General features: G+C 34.8%; 1 protein-coding gene across 1 annotated transcript in view; it reads right to left on the bottom strand.

Moving 5' to 3' along the window:
- Positions 1 to 19,238, bottom strand: part of LOC143410424 (ATP-binding cassette sub-family A member 6-like) — a 51,336-nt gene that overhangs the window by 8,067 nt on the left and 24,031 nt on the right. The window contains exons 18-30 of the mRNA XM_076871282.1: positions 17,349 to 17,465; positions 15,933 to 16,116; positions 15,376 to 15,542; positions 13,210 to 13,343; positions 11,814 to 11,951; positions 9,412 to 9,519; positions 8,308 to 8,481; positions 7,970 to 8,083; positions 5,177 to 5,296; positions 3,761 to 3,838; positions 2,497 to 2,588; positions 1,489 to 1,615; positions 803 to 920 (exon numbers count right to left, since the gene is read on the bottom strand). Coding sequence (XP_076727397.1) covers positions 803 to 920; positions 1,489 to 1,615; positions 2,497 to 2,588; positions 3,761 to 3,838; positions 5,177 to 5,296; positions 7,970 to 8,083; positions 8,308 to 8,481; positions 9,412 to 9,519; positions 11,814 to 11,951; positions 13,210 to 13,343; positions 15,376 to 15,542; positions 15,933 to 16,116; positions 17,349 to 17,465 — 1,671 coding nt within the window. The remainder of the gene's footprint in view (positions 1 to 802; positions 921 to 1,488; positions 1,616 to 2,496; positions 2,589 to 3,760; positions 3,839 to 5,176; positions 5,297 to 7,969; positions 8,084 to 8,307; positions 8,482 to 9,411; positions 9,520 to 11,813; positions 11,952 to 13,209; positions 13,344 to 15,375; positions 15,543 to 15,932; positions 16,117 to 17,348; positions 17,466 to 19,238) is intronic.

The raw sequence follows: 19,238 nt of genomic DNA, 5'->3' as shown, positions 1-19,238 counted from the left end.
GTTTTCTATAGTAGTACAGATATAAGTTGATTCCTATATCTGGGAAGTCAGGGACACTTCATCCCAAATCCAATTACCCATGTCTAAACTACTGTGTCCTTTCTTCCATGCTGATATAAATTCAGGAACAAATAGTAGTCAGCATGTGTATTTTCAAAATATGAATTAAACCATGAAACGGGCCTGCTAAAAGTCCAATTACAGTCATTCATATTGGAATAAAATATGAATTTCTAACTGTTTTAAAAAGCTTATCCCACCCACCCACCCACCCATTGTTTGATTTCATCCCTTCTATTCTCAGATGCACCCACTGGCCTCTCTGAGACTCAAATTCTCCTGCTATGTTGATATGAGTCCCTGCCCTTGCAGTTTCCTCTACCTGGGTGCACTTATCTCTTAATGTTTGTATGGCTCACACCTTCTTATTACCAGATCTGACTTTACTGTCACTGCCCCAAAATGTCTTCACTGACCCTATTCAAACACTGCTCCACATCACATGTCATTTCAAATATTTCAGTTTTCCACATTAACTTACTCGATACATAATACTTTTCTTTGTAAGTTATTTTTATTTATGAATCCTCTTCTAACATGTAAAACTGGCTGGGGGAGAAAATTTGCCTACTTTCTTCATAATTCCATTTCCAGATCCTAAAATGACCCCTGGTACACTTAAAAAGCATGTCTAATAAATGAGTGAATGAAGGCCTTTGCAAATTAAAGAATGCTGACAGAATAGATGTTCAGTGGCTATTTCCAAATACAACAGTCAATTCAAAATGTGGTTACTTCAAACCTTTTTTCACACAGAAAGAGATATTTCTTGCTGCTATTTTCTTCTTCCTCTTTGAAAAGCAACTTTTCCTCTGGCCTGCATACTCTTTGTGTAGACAGCTGGCAATTATGACTGGATTCTAGAAAAGATAACAGCATGATGTGTTGCTATGATCTCCCTGCTAGGACCTTTCATGACTTATGTCATAGACAAGACCATATTTTGAAAGAGTAATCCATAATGTTAATTACAAATGTAATATGCATTCATTAGCATGAATAGTGTCCAATTTCTAAATAGACTGAGAAAATATGAATTTCATGGAACACAGCTCATGACCTTGCCAGAACAGAGTGGCCAAGCTCATGGAAACATCACGACCTCCAACTCACAGAATGAAAGACTAACCCTTAAAATCTTAATCTCCACTTAGTATTTTATAACAAATCTCACATGAATTATTCAACTCAAGAAGATTTGTTCGGTTTTAAAATGCAAGCACTAGTTGTCAAAACTCATTTTCTCAAAAGAAGAATAAAATCATTATGTTTTGTGTTCTTTTATCTTCCAAAGAAGTGTCTGCATATTTAAGGATTAAAAACACACCAAACTCCAAACAGTCAAAATGAAAACCAGCATATGGAACTCTAAGTTGGATACTTCTTGGGTATTTCCAATAACATATGCTTTATTTCTTGCTTTTCTACCTCATTTACGTTTGAAGTGGTCAGGGCACTTGATGCTCTCATTCTTTCTGCTTGAACATCTTCATCTTCATCTTCATCTACATGTATTTCTGAATTAAGTGGAACATTTTGAATTTGTGGGGAGATTCTGGAGAAAAATTGAAATGTTACATGTGGTTTTACACTTGTCAAAGACATATCAAAAGTTAGTGTTTCAGCCAGATGTGGTGGTGCATGCCTGTAATTCCAGCAGTTCAGGAGGCTGAGGCAGGAGGATTGAGAATTCAAAGCCAACCTCAGCAACTCAACAAGGCCTTAAGCAACTCAGCAAGACCCTGTCTCTAAATAAAATATAAAAAGGACTGGAGATGTGACTCAGTGGTTAAGCACCCCTGAATTGAATCCCTGGTACCAAAAGAAAAACAAAGTCAGTGTCCCTGTAATTTTCCAAGTGTCCTTTCTTTTATTAGACTGGTGGTGATTATAACTGCCAGTGTTTCTTCTGCTTTGCTGAGAACTCCTGTCCCACTAGCCAGAATCCCTCTCTTCCAGTAAGTGGATTTGACCTTTCAAACTCATCAGCAAATACTGCTCCTTCCTCTTGACAATGCAACTCATTCTCATGTCTCTGCTTGCTCTGAGCCCATCTTCATCAGGCCCATTGTGACAACATCTTTCACTGCTCAGTCTTTCCAGAGTCCCTCCACTTGTGAAATACTGTGAACTACTTTGCTAAATCAATTCATCCTACCTAGTCTGTTCAAGAGTGCACACTCTTGGATGGGCTAATGGTGTGTTTGGGTGCTCGTCATATTTTTGAGAAACTAAAGTCTCCCTCAGCAGCTTAGAGGCCAAGTTCTCCCAGGACTCTGAATTCCTGGCAGTAAATCAGAAATCCATTGATCATAATGCCAAACATCATACTGCTTAGATTGTACACATAAATCCACAATCACAAGCTGATAGTACAGCCACCATCTAGGAACACTAAAGTATGATATCAAATATAAAATTAAAAATTTTACCAACCTGAAAACAGGATCTTTTCTTATTACTTTCTGTCCATATTTTAGTTCCATGCATCTTAGAATAAACACCAATAGCAAAGCCTGAACATAAGGCTAAGAGACAAGAAAAGAGTTTTATTTAACATCAGTTCAGAAATGTAACTTAAACATTCATGTGAAATTGGTGGTGTTTGTCAGGTAACATTGTTGTGAATTCTTATATGTCAGTGGAGAAACCTAGTTATTCAGTCACAATCTGTCTTAGTGAACCTGCCTCCTTTGTTCTGCTCACAACCCACATTTAGTCTGTCAGTAAATTCTGCCTGCTTCATCTTCAAAATTATTCATAAGTCAACTACTTCTCACCCCTACTGTGTTATTCCTACCTGGGTCATTATTATTTGTCATCTGGATAATTACAACATGTTCCCGCCCGGTCTCTCTCAGCTCCTCTTAACCTACACATCCCTTCTCACCACAGTCACCAGAGCTATTCTTCAATACGTAAGTCTGATTGTACCACATTGCCTAAGACCCTTCAGACTCCTCCATTACTCAAAGTAGTGTTGCTGTCCTTAGAGTGGCCCAGACTGCTCTGTGTGGCCCCTTCTCCCAACTCTACACTTGCTCCACTACCTCTGTGACTATCTCTCCTATGACTCTGCCCCTTGCTTGCTCTGCCTAAACCACACTGGCCTCCCAGATGACCCTGGGACAAACAAAGGTCACTCCTGCCATCTTCTGGAATGTTCTTCTCCAAGCCTTTCCTGGCCACCTATCTAACACAGTATGTATAATTTAATTAGGTTATCGCCTATCTACTTCACCCAAATATAAGGTCTCTGAGAACAGGAATGTCTATGTTTTTGTTTACACCTAGAAAAGTACTGACACAGAGTATTTAAAGATAGTAGTTTTTCTCAACCTAAATTTGCCAATGTAATAATTTTTCCCTTTTAGTCTATTCAACTTTTCCTCGTTCATCTGTATTTCAAAAGATTAAATTTATATTGTATCTGTATTTTTTACAATCTTTCTCAAATTTAATGGGGGCAGTAAACAGGAGAAGCAAAAATTAATTTTATGTTTAATTCTTGTCTTATTCATTCTAGTCATGCATATAAGAAGTAATTCTAAGGTTTAAGATCATATCCAAATGTAATTGATTTATCTAAGACTATATTTAAAATACTTTCAGATCTGGCATATCCCAGACAAGATTAAATAGTTATAGTAAATGACAGTCATTCAAAAGAATATGTGGTGAGGTAATAAGGTCCTCTTACTATTAGGCACACTAGAAGATCAACAGCACTCAGGTGAAATACGAAATCTTGAAATTCTTCATAGTACTCCTCTGCTCTCTGAAAAGGCAACAAAAAAGGGACGGGGATAAATGAAAGTTCATCATCTTTACAATTTTCACTTAAATAATATGAAATTTCACAGATTGACTATCTTCTCATTTATCTCAATTCTTCTATGTACATTGGTGACAAATTCCCTGCATAGAAACAGGGGAGTCTCCTACTCAATCTTGCTATTTCTCAATGAGCAGGTAATCTCTTCTCTTCCAATTAAAAAAAAAAATCTCTTGGTTTAAAACCAAAACATTTGCCAAAAGCCCATTGAAAGCAAGGCAGAGAGAGGTGTAGGCATTGTGAAAATTTCTGGGAGTTGAGATACCTGTCTTAAGTGTCCCATAGAAGCCTGTTCACAAGGTTACTTCTCCCCACATGGTGACCATTTTCCATCATAATAAATAGCACTATCATGTTATTCTTTCTTCATCAGTCAATTCATTCAGAGAGTAACTCATTCCTCCTAATATGTGATAGATCTAGATTAATGGATTTCCCCTTGCTGGTTTCTACTTGTATTTTAAAAGCAAAATGCTTTAAGCAAAGGGCTGAGTTTACAGTCAAGAACTCCAGACATCCCTCAGTTGATGGAGGAGTATTTTTGTTCTGATGCCTTTGCTTCCCTCTGCAGAACATGCTTACTCCCTGCCTCACTCCCTGACACATTAACTCTTAATTATCCTTTAGGAATGTATGGGAACATCAAGTCCCCAGAAGAATTCTGACTTTCCAGAGCACATTGGCTGAACTTTGCATGTTCTCCCTTGGCCCTCTGCCCTTCTCCTTTGTAACCTTTAAGTTTGTTGTGTTCACTTTCTGGAAGTTGATCTTTGTCTCCTCTAAACTCTGTGAAAGGAAGGACTATGGGATCTTATTCATCAGGTGTCCTAATGCTTAGCAGAATAGTGTTCGATACCTGTTTTTGAATACCTAGATGGTAGGATGCATGAATTTATCCTTAGAGTGGATAATGAATACCCATTGACCCAGAGAGCTCTTTTAAATCTTATGTTAGATTTCAATAGCATTTAATGGGGCATATATTTTTGCAAAGTGCATAGGAGAAGGCTTTTTTTTAACAGCTTTATGAGGATCAATTTTCATGCCATAATATTTACCCATTTTAAGTGCACAACTCCAGGATGTTTTGTAAGTTTACAAAGCTGTGGAGAATCATACTTCAAGTTTAGAACATTTTAGTCATCCCAAAGAAATACCTCATGGTCATTTGCTCTCACTTCCAATTCAAACTAATTCACTTTCTATCCTTGTAGATCTTGGAGAAGCACTTCCATAAGGCTACATATTCATTTTAAGGGCACAGATGGTAAGACTTCTTACATTTTCCAGGAAGATCAGAAATACTTCCAAGGTCGATGATGGGAGTAACACCATGCTGACAATGATCATAGTTAGCTTGAGGTCATTGATAAAAATGATGTAAGGCATGACGTTCAATATCTACAAGGGAAGTCCAATGGTATTACATCAGACACACTCCGTCCATATTCACTTGAGAAATAATTTAAGATGTAGATGTTCTTATCACATATGTCATAATTTTTCCATATGCAAACATAATTACATGCTATCACTATGCCTCCTTCCAGAGAGAGAAGAGGAAAAGGAGCTTTTGTTAATGAGAACATACATGAATTTTAGCTTCCCAACAGAAAATTTTTAATTTTATTTTTGTTAACATGTATTAATTGCACATATTAAGTTCAGTATAAACTTTGTTTTTCTTTTCCTGCGTTTTTTTTTTTTTTGGTCCTGGGATTGAACCCAGGACCCAGAGTCTCACTCATGTTAAACATGTGCTCTACAACTGAGCTACACCCACAGCCCCGGTGGTATTTCAGCACATAAATATGGCATGTACTGCCTAATCAGGGGAATAATCCCTTATGTTTGGAGTCTTTGAACTCCTCTCTTCTAGATATTCATAAAATACATAATATTGTTGAGAACTTTAGTCAACCTACTGAGCTGTTGAACACCACAAGTTATTCTGTTTTGGTCCCTGTTACCCAAACTTCTTTTATTTTCCCTCCATTTCTCATCCTTCCCAACCTCCAGTAATCACTAACTTTCATTCAAAGTAACTATTTTTTTAGCTTCTACACATGAGAGAGAACATATGCCATTTGTTTTTCTGTGTCTGGCTTATTCACTCAACACACTGTCCTCAAGGTTTGTCCATTTTGCTGCAAATAAAAAGATTTCATTGCTTTTTATTTTTTGGTATCAAAAATTGAACCCAGGGCATTTTAACACTGAACCCTCCCTCATCCCTTTTTTATTTTGAGACAAAGTCTCACCAGTTTGCTTAGGGCCTTGCTAAATTTCTCAGGCTGGCTTTGAACTTGATATCCTACTGCCTGAACCTCTCCAGCTGCTGGAATTATAGGCATGCACCACCTCATCCACCTATGAAATAGTTTTGACTAGCATTCCCCTGATGGATAATGAGTCTCTTTCTTTCTTTCTCTCTTTCTTTCTTTTTTCTTTCTTTCTTTCTCTCTTTCTTTCTTTCTGGCATATTTGTTGTCTATTTGTACACTTTTGAGAAGTATATGTTCATATTATTCGCCCATTTTTTTATTTGATTACTTGTTATTTTGTTGTGAAATTTTTTGAGTTCCTTATATATTCTGGATATTAATCCAGGATTAATAAAAACATTAAAAAAAAAACAAATGAAGAAACTTCTGCACCACAAAGGGAACAATTAACAAAGCAAGAAGATGTTTATAGAGTGGGAGAAAATATTTGCCAACTATAGTCTCACAAGAAAATTTCTAATAGATGAAGAGATTGAAGATTATAAAGGGAGGGCTGGGCATGTGGCTCACGGTAGCACGCTTGCTTGGCAATGTGTGCGGCCCGGGTTCTATCCTCAGCACCACATAAAAACAAAGATGTTGTGTCCACCGAAAACTAAAAAATAAATATTAAAAAATTTTCTCTCTCTCTCTCTCTCTCTCAAAAAAAAAAAAAAAAAAAAAGATTAAGGGGATATTTAAAATGACCAAATAGACTTCCTGACCCAGTATTCAATTCAACCCAAGATAACAGGATAAAAAGAGGAATGAGCTTTTTAAAGCTAAGGTAACAATAGTAATATGTAAATCCTGTATAAATTGAAAGTTACATGGGCAGTTATTTTAAAAATCTATCTTACTATTTTGCCTCTCACCAAACTATCACAAAGCTTTGCCACTGTCCTGCCTAATACATTTCGCCCCAATTCCAAGTAAATGCTTTTTCTGAGATTATGCATTTTCATAGCAATAGACTCATTTTCTTTTAGAAAACTGGTAAATGGGAGAAGGGGATAAAAATAACTTTTTATTTTTCTGTTTTGAGGATCAATTTATCAGCCAACAAATATGTATTAAGCATTAAATTAAACCTCTGCTAGATCTAGTAATGTACTTTTTGAATAAAAATTCTAATCTCTAGGTTCACTGAATATTACATAAATGCCAGGAATGAAGAAAGTCTGAATTACTTACTTTAATCCTTACAATTACTCTATAATGTAGTAACTGTTATTCTTCTATTTATAAATGAGAAATCTAGGGTTCAGAGATGTTAGAGATGGTCAGACACTAAGAGATGTGGTTTAAAACCACACAGCAAATGCAAGATTGGAGTTCAAAACTCTAGATGTAGATTTTGTAAGTTTCAATGTCTTAGACTTATGTTTAAGTTTTCATTTAGAAACAGGTGAGACTAGGATGAGTTTTTGTTCTAGTGTTGCCAGGAAGCTGCATAACATAAAGTATCTATACACTCAATAGTATATTTTATATTTCAGGTTTTCTATGAAGTTCTTTATGAACTCTGTTGATAGGGTTCTAAATTATTTAGGAACATCACTAACTAGATACCGAGTTACCTTTGTCCTCCTTTCGACGGTGCAGTTTTAAAGTACAGGTTTAAGTACCCCTTATCTGAAATTCTTGGGACCAGAAATGTTTGGGTTTGGAGCATTTTGGATTTTGAATTTTAACTTCTATTGTTAAGACAAGTTGCTTAAGACAAACGTGACTATGAATGATATTACATTGACAGTTTAGAAATAACTATGTCTCTAGTGTGTATGTATAATAATGTTTGTGTACTTACAATATAGAAGCAAAACCACCAGAGGCTACTATTTTTTCTACTCTTACGAAAAATAAATGATATCACATATGTCAGGAAGATAAGAGAAGCTGAATAACCAAGTGATACAACAACCTGAAGAAATACAAAAAATATCATAATCAAAAAATGAAATATTATCTGAAGAAAAAAATCACATTACAAATATATTAAAAATATGTTGTTAAACATAAACTTTACAAGCATTTTTTGGTCTATGGTAAAATAAAGATGGAATTACCATTATTATAGAAAATATTAATTTTTTAAAAAATTATTAATTACCTTATAAAATTTGATCTATTTAATATGCTACTTACCATAGCAAATATACCTTGACTTGTAATATAAATTTCCATCATGTTTGTTATGTAGATGATTAAATACATTAAAAGGAGAATTAAATTGAAGAGGTTAATATCCACCACTGCCTGCCCACACCAGTAAGCAGAGGGGTAGAGGCCTGAAATCCATAGCTGAGAACTAGCTTTCTTCTGATGAGAGAACACAGGATATATATAGGTTCAAATAAAATCCAAATACAAAAAAAATATACTGAAAGTATTTTTAAGATATATAATCTAACCTAATATTTAAAAAATAACATGTACTATATATATAAAGTTATTATACTATATGTGTTTATAAATATGTGTGTTTACTGTTTGCATACTGTATATATGTGTACATATGTGGGTGTGTGTGTTTACTGTTTGCATACTGTGTGTTTATAGTTTACATATTGTTCAGGAAACTGAGGTCTACAGTTACATAAAGGCGACTTTTTAAAAAAAAATGTACTTTGTTTTATTAGGTAGACTTAATTAATATCACTTTTCTATTCGTTATTCAGATATTTTTTCAAAGCATTAAGCTTTTTCCAAAGACATGTCTTGTGACTTGAAAAAAAATTTATATATATATATATATATATATATATATATATATATATATATATACACACATATATATATTTCCATAGAGTTACTGGTTCAAGATGATGAAAGCAGACTTATCTAAATCTTATTTTCAGGTTTTGTTTGGTTAATGAGAATAATTAAACACAAATACAATATAAAATTGCATTTACAGAATGCAGAGGGAACACAAGTCTTAAATATGGTCTTCAATTTCAACATCAATGATTTCCTCCTGAGTTAGGAAATAATGTAGTCCAAAGATTTTTTTATAATATTGCCCTCTAAAGGTTTATGTCAAGTGTAAAAAATCATTGTACTTATGCCAAAAAGTTGAAGTAAAAAGTGTTTTGCATTTTTAAAAGTAAGTTTTCTGACTTGCTAGAAATAATGATTAACAATGTTGCCCAAAGTAGAGTTAAGTGTTTTTCTCACAGGAAAACATTTTGAACACACAGTATTAAAACACAATTACTTAAATCCCTGAACTTCCCTGATTTCTCTTACTTTGTGATCACTCACACTGCTCATGGCAATGTAAGGAGAAAGGCAGCACACAACAAAAATCATGAATGGAGAACTTTCCGGCAACCCAGTCCAGATGTACACATGGTTCTGGAAGCAAAAACGTAATAGTAAATTTTTTCATGAAACAAACACTAATAATCAAAGAATATGCTTTTTGAAATATTGAGAAGTCAAAATATAGTTCTAGTTCACAGTCATCCAAGAAGGGAAAGTGATTTCTTGTTACTTGATATGGGGCTTCAACTCCAAGAAAAACACAAATCAGAAATGATTTAGGTCTCATTTTGGGGTATACATCGAAAAGAACACAAAGCAGGGATTTTAAGAGGTACATGCACACTCGTTGATAGCACCATTACCTCCAATAGTCAAGAGATGGAACCAACCCAAATGTCTACCAGTGGATATATGGATAAATAAAACATGGTGTATATATACATAGGATAAAACATTAGTCAGCTCTAAAAAGGAAGAAAATCTGTCACATGCTGCAACATGGATGAACATGGAGGACATTATGCTATGTGAAATAAATCAGTCAAGAAGAGACAAATATTAAGGTATTTAAAGTAGTCAAATTCATAGAAATAGAAAGTAGAGTGATGGTTCCTCCCCAGGAGCAGGAAAGGAGATAGGAATAGGAACTGTTTGATGGATAGAGAGTTTTGCTTCCACCAGACACAAAAGTTCTAGAACTTTATTTCACAACAAAGTGAATGTACTTAATACTAGTGATTTGTATGCTTTAAATGATTATTATAGTCAGTTTTATATTATGTGTTTTTACCATGATGAAAAACAATAATTTGTGAATTGTGACTCTTCATTAACAGAAAACTCAGGCCTAGGCAACATGTCTTTCTCAGCAAACCACAGATGGGTATGTGAAGTCCTTAGCAACAGGGAGGATACATTCTCTAGCACAGAGCTGAAAAGGAAAGTTGGTGCCAATGAATGCATCTTTGAAGAGATAAAATTTAAATCACTACCCCCAAATCAGTGTCTGTCTGAGACTGGGCCCTGTGCCCAAGCAGCATACAGGACTATCTCATGGATAAAATTAGAGGGGAGCAACACAAGTCTGTCTCAGAATAATTCTCCAATTCTCAAATTTTAAGATTTTGGAATCTGTGTCTGTAAATTCCAATTTTTCTCCAGGTGGGAAAATGCATTACTGTCATCATAGGAATGAAGGAGTATGCAACTGGGGGATGGGGTGTGATTAAGAGAGTAGCCATGGAATTTAGGTCCATTTTGATCCTGAGCAAACAGGCAAAGACATGAGAAAACTGAGTAACCAAGAGAGGGTAACTGTCCCACCCACTGGTTCCACTTTCAGAAGAGTTCCCTTCAGACACTTCTGTGCTAAACCATCCTGTATTCCCCCTGATCACATTCAACTCATGGATGTAGACATACATCACTCACCTCTCAAGTCTATTCCATTCTCATTCTCCCCATTACCTACAGAAAATCTGCACTTGAATATAACAGCCATGCAATGGAGCCAAAATGGAACTCAACACCTTTGTCATAAAGTGAAATTTCCTTTTAACTGGTCCATTTTTAATGCTGCTGATTTTTCTTTCAAACTTTTGGTGTGAAACATTTGGAATCAGTTTCAAGAGATCCCTTTGGTATCAACCAGAAAACTATAAGATCTTAAATACTTATTATTTTCTAATAATCAGGCATTGGTTATATGGGGGATCATCATCCAAGAAGAATGATGAAATGGGAAGCCACTGTCACTTCTGGGCTTCAGGGGAAAAGGAAGGAGGTGAGATTACTGGAGCCCAGTGTGGAAGGCCCTCTGCTCTTCTATCTCCAACCATTGTTTTCTCTATTGTCTGAAGACAGGCTGTAGCCCAAATCCCAGAAGCTCAACTCATCAGTATTAGACATCTTTGCAACACAGAGGAACTATGGTTACATGAAGGAAGGCATCAGAAAGAATTACATCCCAGGACTGGCAAGTTCTCCTTCATGTTAGTCAATCTACTCACTTAGTCAAGAGACTTTCCATTAGTAAATTATATTAAATTTATAAAATGAAAGCAGCATGACAAAAGCTCCTGATTTCTAATTCAGTATTTTCTGTCTCTGCTTCCTCTTTAATGTACTCCCTGGAATGTCTCTACAACTTCCACAGCATCCCCCAGGAGAATATGAAAAAATATTCAAAAATATTCACCAAGGATTTCTCTGATGATAACTTAGCAATAAAAAATATTTTATTCGATAAAACATGCTTAAAATGTTAGGACACAATAGTAATTTTTAGGGTGAATAATTAAATATAAATATTTAAACCTCAAAGAATAAAAACATAGGTTACTTATCAAATTCTTAATTTGAGGATCACTAAATTCAATATTTACCCATGAAAATGGACTTCTCTCAATCCGAATATGCTGTGAATGATTAAACATCTGAAGTAGCCCATTGCTGATAATATTCATGAGGATAGGAAAGCAGTGCAACCTCTTGGTATTACACACAACTGAAAATCTATAATCCTTAAAATAAACAAAAACAACATCAATAAAGTCAATTCTAAGTCCTTGAAGAACAAAGGTACAGTTTTTATATGTAAGAAGCTGGAGTGTCACATTCCAGCTATGTGTCCATCTTCAAGTTAACGAACTTTCATGAGCATAAGTTTCCTCATCTGTGAGACAGGATACTAAATGGGTCATTACATGATTTAATGAGATTATATATAAAAGGCCCTAGCACAGTGGATAGTGCAGAATCAGAATCCACTTCATACAAATTTTTATTGTTTTTGCTAAATAGCTATGATTTTGTCTCCATTGTCTTGATGAGGAGATCTCAGTGGAGTTTAAAAGTTACTTGGACAAGGAATCACTGGCATTTTATGAGCAAGAAAAGGAATTTTATCATAGCAGGTGATAAACATGGAGTTTATTAATTATTTATGTTCACACTGTCAGCAAAGCATTTCCACCCTCTCTAAGACTAGGTTAATGTACTTCATGTTGATGAAAATGTTCACGCATTCATCAAGAGGTTCAATGTTGTTTAAACATTAACAATAGTTCGAGTAGTAAGTATTTAGGACAAAGGAGCGGCCAAAGCAGTTTCCCAAAGTTGGAAGAGAATGACTATATTTTTCATAATTCATAATTCATAATTTAGCTTAGGTAGTCTAGAGTTCAATGATACAGTTTCAAAAGGTTTTGTTTTTTATTTACCTTGTGGCAATAAATAAAGAGAAAACTGTTAGTAAAGTGAGACTCAGAAGTTTTACTTATGATTAGGTTGGATTTTCATCTGGTTTCTTGATTTCTACGGCTCATACACTTTTACCTAAATTGAAATACATTAACATAGCATATGAGGAATACTTTTCTCTCCAAGAGTCTGTGTGGATATTATAATATTTTTAGTACAGTACAGTATATTATTAGTATAGTATGTTTTACCAACATATCATACAGATAGTTAACTATTAAATGGATTCCCTAAATTCATAATTATAGATAATTTTAAGATGTAATATTTCATTGGGTTTGAATAATATGACTAATTTAGTTTCTTTCAAATGTAAAAATTACTTCAAGAGGAGAAAAATGTTTCAAAAACACCCATTTAAACATCACAGTTTATTCAATATGGACTAAAAATGTTCTTCTGAGTCAAGCTACTATATACTAGCTGGGTTGATTTTCTGAAGTTTTTAAGAGTTAAAACATAGCACTTTCTGTGTATTTGTGTGCAGTCATAAAAGCAAAACTCAAGAGGCAAACGTACCTTTTGTTTACCAGAAACTATGATAGCGCCATTGTATGAGAGGCCTTCAGTGCCATTTCTGTTTTCAAAGTCATCTACTTCCAAAAGTATATTTTGATGCTTTAAAGACTGTATAAAATCTTCAATATTTGATTCTAGTAGGAAATCAATAACAAAAGGCCATATAAAGGTGAGTAAATAGATTACAAATGTTTTCCTAGTGAACCCCGTACATAAAGTTGATACTTACAGCACGCTTTCTCTATAGATATCACAATAATACTGTGCCATGAAAAAGAAATCATTCACTCTAACATCTTCTATTTAACAAATATTATGCTATGATGAATTAGCTTTTTAATTCCCTTTAATGAAAATTGATGTGTGATCATTAAAATAAAGTAGTTCTATTTCATGACTTTTATTTCAAAAAATACATTTGTGGAGATACAGTTATTATAGGAGTACTTTAGATTGTCCAACCTGATGATAATACTTTCCTCTCACCCTTATTCTTTGAAGTAATAAAAAGTAAATATATAAATGTACATGTATAATACAGAAATATTCTTATTTTACTTAACATATTTGCATATATATTGCACTCCTGTATATGGCATGGATATGTACTTTTTTCTAATGAAATGGAAAATAAGAAGGGGGCCACTATTGAACCAAAAATTTTAATGTGCTCCTAAAGAAGGCAGCAAATGGTATTCTTTGAAAGAGAAAAAAGAGCTGAGGAAATGCACAGCCTGGAGCACACAGAAGCAAATAGCTGCTAAGGTAAAATCAGCTTCCAGGATATCAAAGCTCAGAGGAAATGAGTAGAAAGGGACAGTGTGGGCATGGAAGCCACAGTCAGGGTCCTTAACCAGTTTGCCACACCTGGAGCAAGGTGACCAGTCAGGCCCCTCCTCATGTCTCACAGAGCAGGCAATATTGCATCTGTCTCAGGGAAGAGTGCTATTTTTACCTTCTAAGAGACAGTATTTTTTACAGAGTCAGGCAAGACTTAAAGTAATTCCAATCAGGGAAAGATGGAGTGGAAAAAAGGAAAAAGAAGCTTGTTTGCCGTATTTTAGCTTGAAATCAGAGTTCATATTGGGATGCATGGAGGAGGCTCTGGGAATGGACAAATAGGGTCAAACTTCAGGAAAATTCAAAATTCCCCCCATAGGAAGGACATATCCATGGAAAACAAGCTTTCCTTATATCCTGGGACAGCCACACAAGCCTCTCCATCTTCACAGCAGGATCTAACCAAACGGGGACCGGGACCACAGGAAAACATGAACATGCTACCAATAATCACCAGATTTTAAGGAAAGAGGAACACAATGACACAGAAGTACCAAACTTAAGGCTCTAAATACCTAACAACTGAGTACAGATAAGAAAAAAATAAATATCTTTAGCAAGACTGGAGAGGAAAAACATCATGAGACAACACTATGCTCATGGGTGAAAAAAAAAAAACCTGTAGGTCTTAGAAATTAATGTACAATTAGAAAAATTCTATTCTAAGGCAACAAGGAAACTTACTTTTCAAAACCCAAGTGGAAAACAAGAATGAGAAACAGGATTGAAAAAACCTTGTTTTTTTAAAGAGGAAATATCTATAATCCTGGACTGGGCAAGGAACTCATCAAGAGAGAACTCTGACCCTGTATTTATTTTTAACATCTTAAGTAGAAACATATAAACTTCCCCTTCAAGTTAATTAAACACTTAAAAATAAGCAATTACCCAGTCTTTGCCATTATAAAATAAGTGGTCTTCCTGAATCCTATTTAAATTAGTAGTAGAGTGTGGGGTGTAGTAGACAGGCCATCTTTGCATGTCAATCAGCATGTATCATATTTATGGTATAAGTTAGGCTGCTGTAAAGAAATCTGAAAATGAAGTGGTTCCACCAAGATAAAAGTTTATTTCTCTCTAATTCATAGCTTCAGGTTATCATGTAGATAAGTTACTTCTATCAGATTGAATAGTAACCCAGGTGCATTCACACTTCTCCCCATCATTCTGTGATCTCTAAAATCAGAGCAAATATTCACTTTTTTTCATAAACTATTTCCTATAAATGTATATTTTCTTCTCCTATGATTTGTTTCCTCTAACACATATGCTATTTGATAACAAAAATAACTTCTTTCTGGATGTAAATTTTGTTTTCCTTTTCACCTGTGTTATTGATGATCAAGAGGCTGGTACGAGGTTCCTGAGGAAGTTGTCCAGAAGAGAGGAAATATAATTCCGTTTTAAACTCCCAGTTTTCACTTTCATTTATCATAGAATAAGCTATCTTTTCCATAATCAAAGGAAACAGTGCAATTCCAAAAACCAATAGCCTAAACAATAAAGAAAATCACCATATGAATATACAGTAATTTTATTTCCTCAGTAAAACATTCCACAACCACTTGTTGTGTGCCATATCTACAAGGACAATTCCTCCAGGTACAAATATTCTGAGCTATGTCTCATCATGATACCCAGGACTAAAAAATAAATGCTACATGAACATAGGTCATCCAACTATGAAAACTAAATGCACTTGTATTGAAGCAGTAATCAAGAGCTAATCTACAGGTATTCCCACGGTCAGTAAAATCCAATGCGACATTTACCTTTTCTCCAGCAGAAATGCTGGGCATTGTGTTCTAGTTTTAAATTCTCCTCTGGTTTGAACCTTTTTTGAAACTCCTCGTTTAACAAAATCACAACACTCTGATACTCACAGGGTCAAAAGTGTTTTTCTTCCACGTTTCAGCTTTAAAAAACGGAGCCGTGCTATCGCACAGACTTGCATTCTCCAGAGGCCCATGTCGCTCACAGTCTTGTGTACTTCAGGGAGAGAATAGCAAGCTGGATCTATTTCACTTGGGCTTTCGGAGTCTCTTATCTTGTCTGTTTGTTCAAAATCTATAGGCACATGTGCGTGCACGCACACACACACACACACACACACACACACACACAGACATCATTATTATTATTATTAATGCCATCCTAGGGCATCATAGTAATTTTCTTCTTAAAAATTTTTAATATTATTTTACATTTGGTTTTATTGTTATAGCCTTATTCAAAAGAATTATTCAATACATTTATTTACACAAGTTTAAACATAAACTTATTATATATTAAGTTTATGTATCCCCACTCTTCAATATTTTCTTTCTGCAGGTATAATTACCAATGGTTATGCATATTAAAACTTTTAAATAAAAATATTTTGGAACGTTTGTGGGTACAATGCAAACAACATGAGAAACATACAATAATATCCAAATTCTATAACCTTGGTAGGAAAACATAGTAACTACATACTAAAAGAAGAACTCAGGAAAGGGGTGATTTTGCTATGTATAGTTTTTTGAAAATCTAATCCAAAGGTAACAATATTTGAGAACTTTTAAAAAAAGCTTTTTGATAGTAATAGCAATCACTAAAGCCTCAATATTTACTAGAAAATTATCAATAATCTAGGATTTCAGGGGGAAATGCATCAGCTCTGAAACAACCAAACCTTTATATAAACCCTATACCCATGATTTACAAGTGGCATGAAATGGAGAAGGTCATTTAACTGCTCTTAGTTCTATTTTCTCATCTGTAAGATGGTGTCAATGACACTTGGTGTGAAGTAATATTATATGTATATATGAATGTATATTTACACTTTTATTGAGCTATCTGGCATAGGAGGCGCACCCAAAATGAAAGCTCTTATTGTCAATTAAATATTCAGGAGTTGAAACTGAGAATTCTTCCTATTTAGACTTTACTGAAATTAAATTTGAATTAACAAACTGAGAACATTTTTTATCAGAAATATCTTTTTTGACCTCACTCCTCTAATTAAGATCTTTCACAACCTCAAAACATTAAAGCAGTAGTGAGCACATGAGGATGGGGGAAAACTACCTAAAGGAATTTGATGGATTTCAAAAGAGATTTGGTAAAAGCCAAGAAGGGCTCTGTATTGAGTCCTACTGATGATGTGGGTCAACAAGCATCCCATCTCAACAGCAGAGCCAAATTTGGAAAAACTCATATTCCTTAGTATGAATTATGCAAAAGATAGTATAAACATTAAATTGACACATGATAATTTGGAAATTGATTTCTGTGAAATATGCAAACGATCTGACCTTGTCTCATCGCTGGTTTTCGTTCCAGGTTCATGAAGACCTCATTCAGAGTTGACATGGAGATGTCATAACTCATCATACCCTGGCCAGAACACTTATCAATATCACTGAAAAGGTCTAAAGCAACAGACAAGAAAATATACATTCTTGAAAACATCAGTAGCTAAACCTAGTAAATTAGCACTTATCTGAAATATGTATAATATTGTTCATAAAATGTAGGCCTTTAGGTTATTGTCGTCATCAAAAGCAAAATTCTATTGAAAGGCTCGTAATCTCTGAGTCTGTAAATCTCTGAGTCCGTTTGTTCTTCAAACGGCCTCTATGTATCTTCAACCCATAGTTTACAAATATCCTGAAGACTTCTTGAAAACAATATGAGCAATTAGGAAGACCATTATTTCCTCACCTCACACTATAAATTCACATATACCTCTTTCTAAATCCTGGGTCTTCCTTCTGTATGAGTGAAAGACTTGCAGCTGTTCCTTCGAAAGATATCACTGTTTCACCTAAGTCCCAAATTTCTTCCAGTCTCAGCATTTCAAAGACTTCCCAAAGTGATCTTTTCTTTCTCTCTCCTCCATACTTAATTTATTCAATATATTCTGGGTCATTCAAACAACAACCCAAAATTATATAGAATCCATTGAACAAATACACACAATAGCAACAAAACAACATTACTTCCTCCACAGATTTCTCTGCCTTTGTCACTCCTAGCTATACTTAACCCCCTCAAATCCCAATGCTATTCATATACTTCTACAGAAAATTTTCTTTTTTTCCTGTCACGAAAATCTTTGCATTTTCAAACTTAGTGAACAAGTCTATTTTTCTTATTTCCTTTTAACTCAATCATTCCCTTTTCTTTAACCCTGTGGCATTCAAAACAGTTCACCAGTCCCACATCTAGAAACATTTTCCCTCTAGATTATGAACACATTATACTATTTTTCCTCTAGCTTCTTTCAGAACTCTCAATTTACATCCCTACTAGCTTCTCAAACTCTGCTCTCTTCCAAGGTTTCAGTCCTAAACTGCTTTTTCTTTACATACACGCATATCTGGTCCCCAATTCATTATATGCTGAAGACTCCCAAATTTTCAAGTCTCACTTTGTCTTTTATTTCTAATGTCCTTGTGGAAACCATATACTTGACCACTGGGAAGTCAAAAGATATCTGCGGGTTACCATTCCTAAAACAGAACGTTGATTTCCCTGCCCCTTTGGTCAAACTGTTCCAACCATGACTTTCAATAAATGCCACCATTTTCTACCCAGTGATTCAAGCCAAAATTCTAGAAGTCCCGCTTAGTTTTTCACACTTTTCTTCACATTCATGTGTGCAAGACACATCAGTCAGGCTTTATCAACAAATACCTTTCAAAGACATTCCCATCCTTATCATTTAGCCTATACAATATCATCTTTTATTTCTACCTCTGAAGTGGCCCTGAGGCCAATTTCCTAGTCTATACTCTTTGTTCCTCTACATCCAGAGATCTTCTTTATCCAGAGAATGAAAATAAAATTCATATCACATCAACCCCTCATTAATCAATCAACGTCACACAAAAGCCTCTCTGGCTCATGGAGATGGAGAGCCACTGTCCATCTAACCTCACCACCTTACCCACCCCTACTCACCATCATTGTCCTCTAGACATACGCTTACCCTTTACTTGAAGAACAACTGACCATTTCCTTCTTGTGGCCTTTCTGTGACTACTCTACATAAACTCCAATTATACAACAGCCACCACTCTAACTCATGTAGCTTTATTATTTTATCATACAACTATTATACTATTTATTTTTCCCACTTTCACCCACCCAGTTGAATGTAAGCTCCATGAGGGTAGGGATTCATTTAATCTATATTTCTA

This window comes from Callospermophilus lateralis, chromosome 11, assembly GCF_048772815.1.
Source record: "Callospermophilus lateralis isolate mCalLat2 chromosome 11, mCalLat2.hap1, whole genome shotgun sequence".
In the NCBI taxonomy this organism is placed as follows: domain Eukaryota; kingdom Metazoa; phylum Chordata; class Mammalia; order Rodentia; family Sciuridae; genus Callospermophilus; species Callospermophilus lateralis.
Note: the sequence above shows the minus strand (reverse complement) of the source record. Positions and strands in the feature narration are given on the sequence as shown.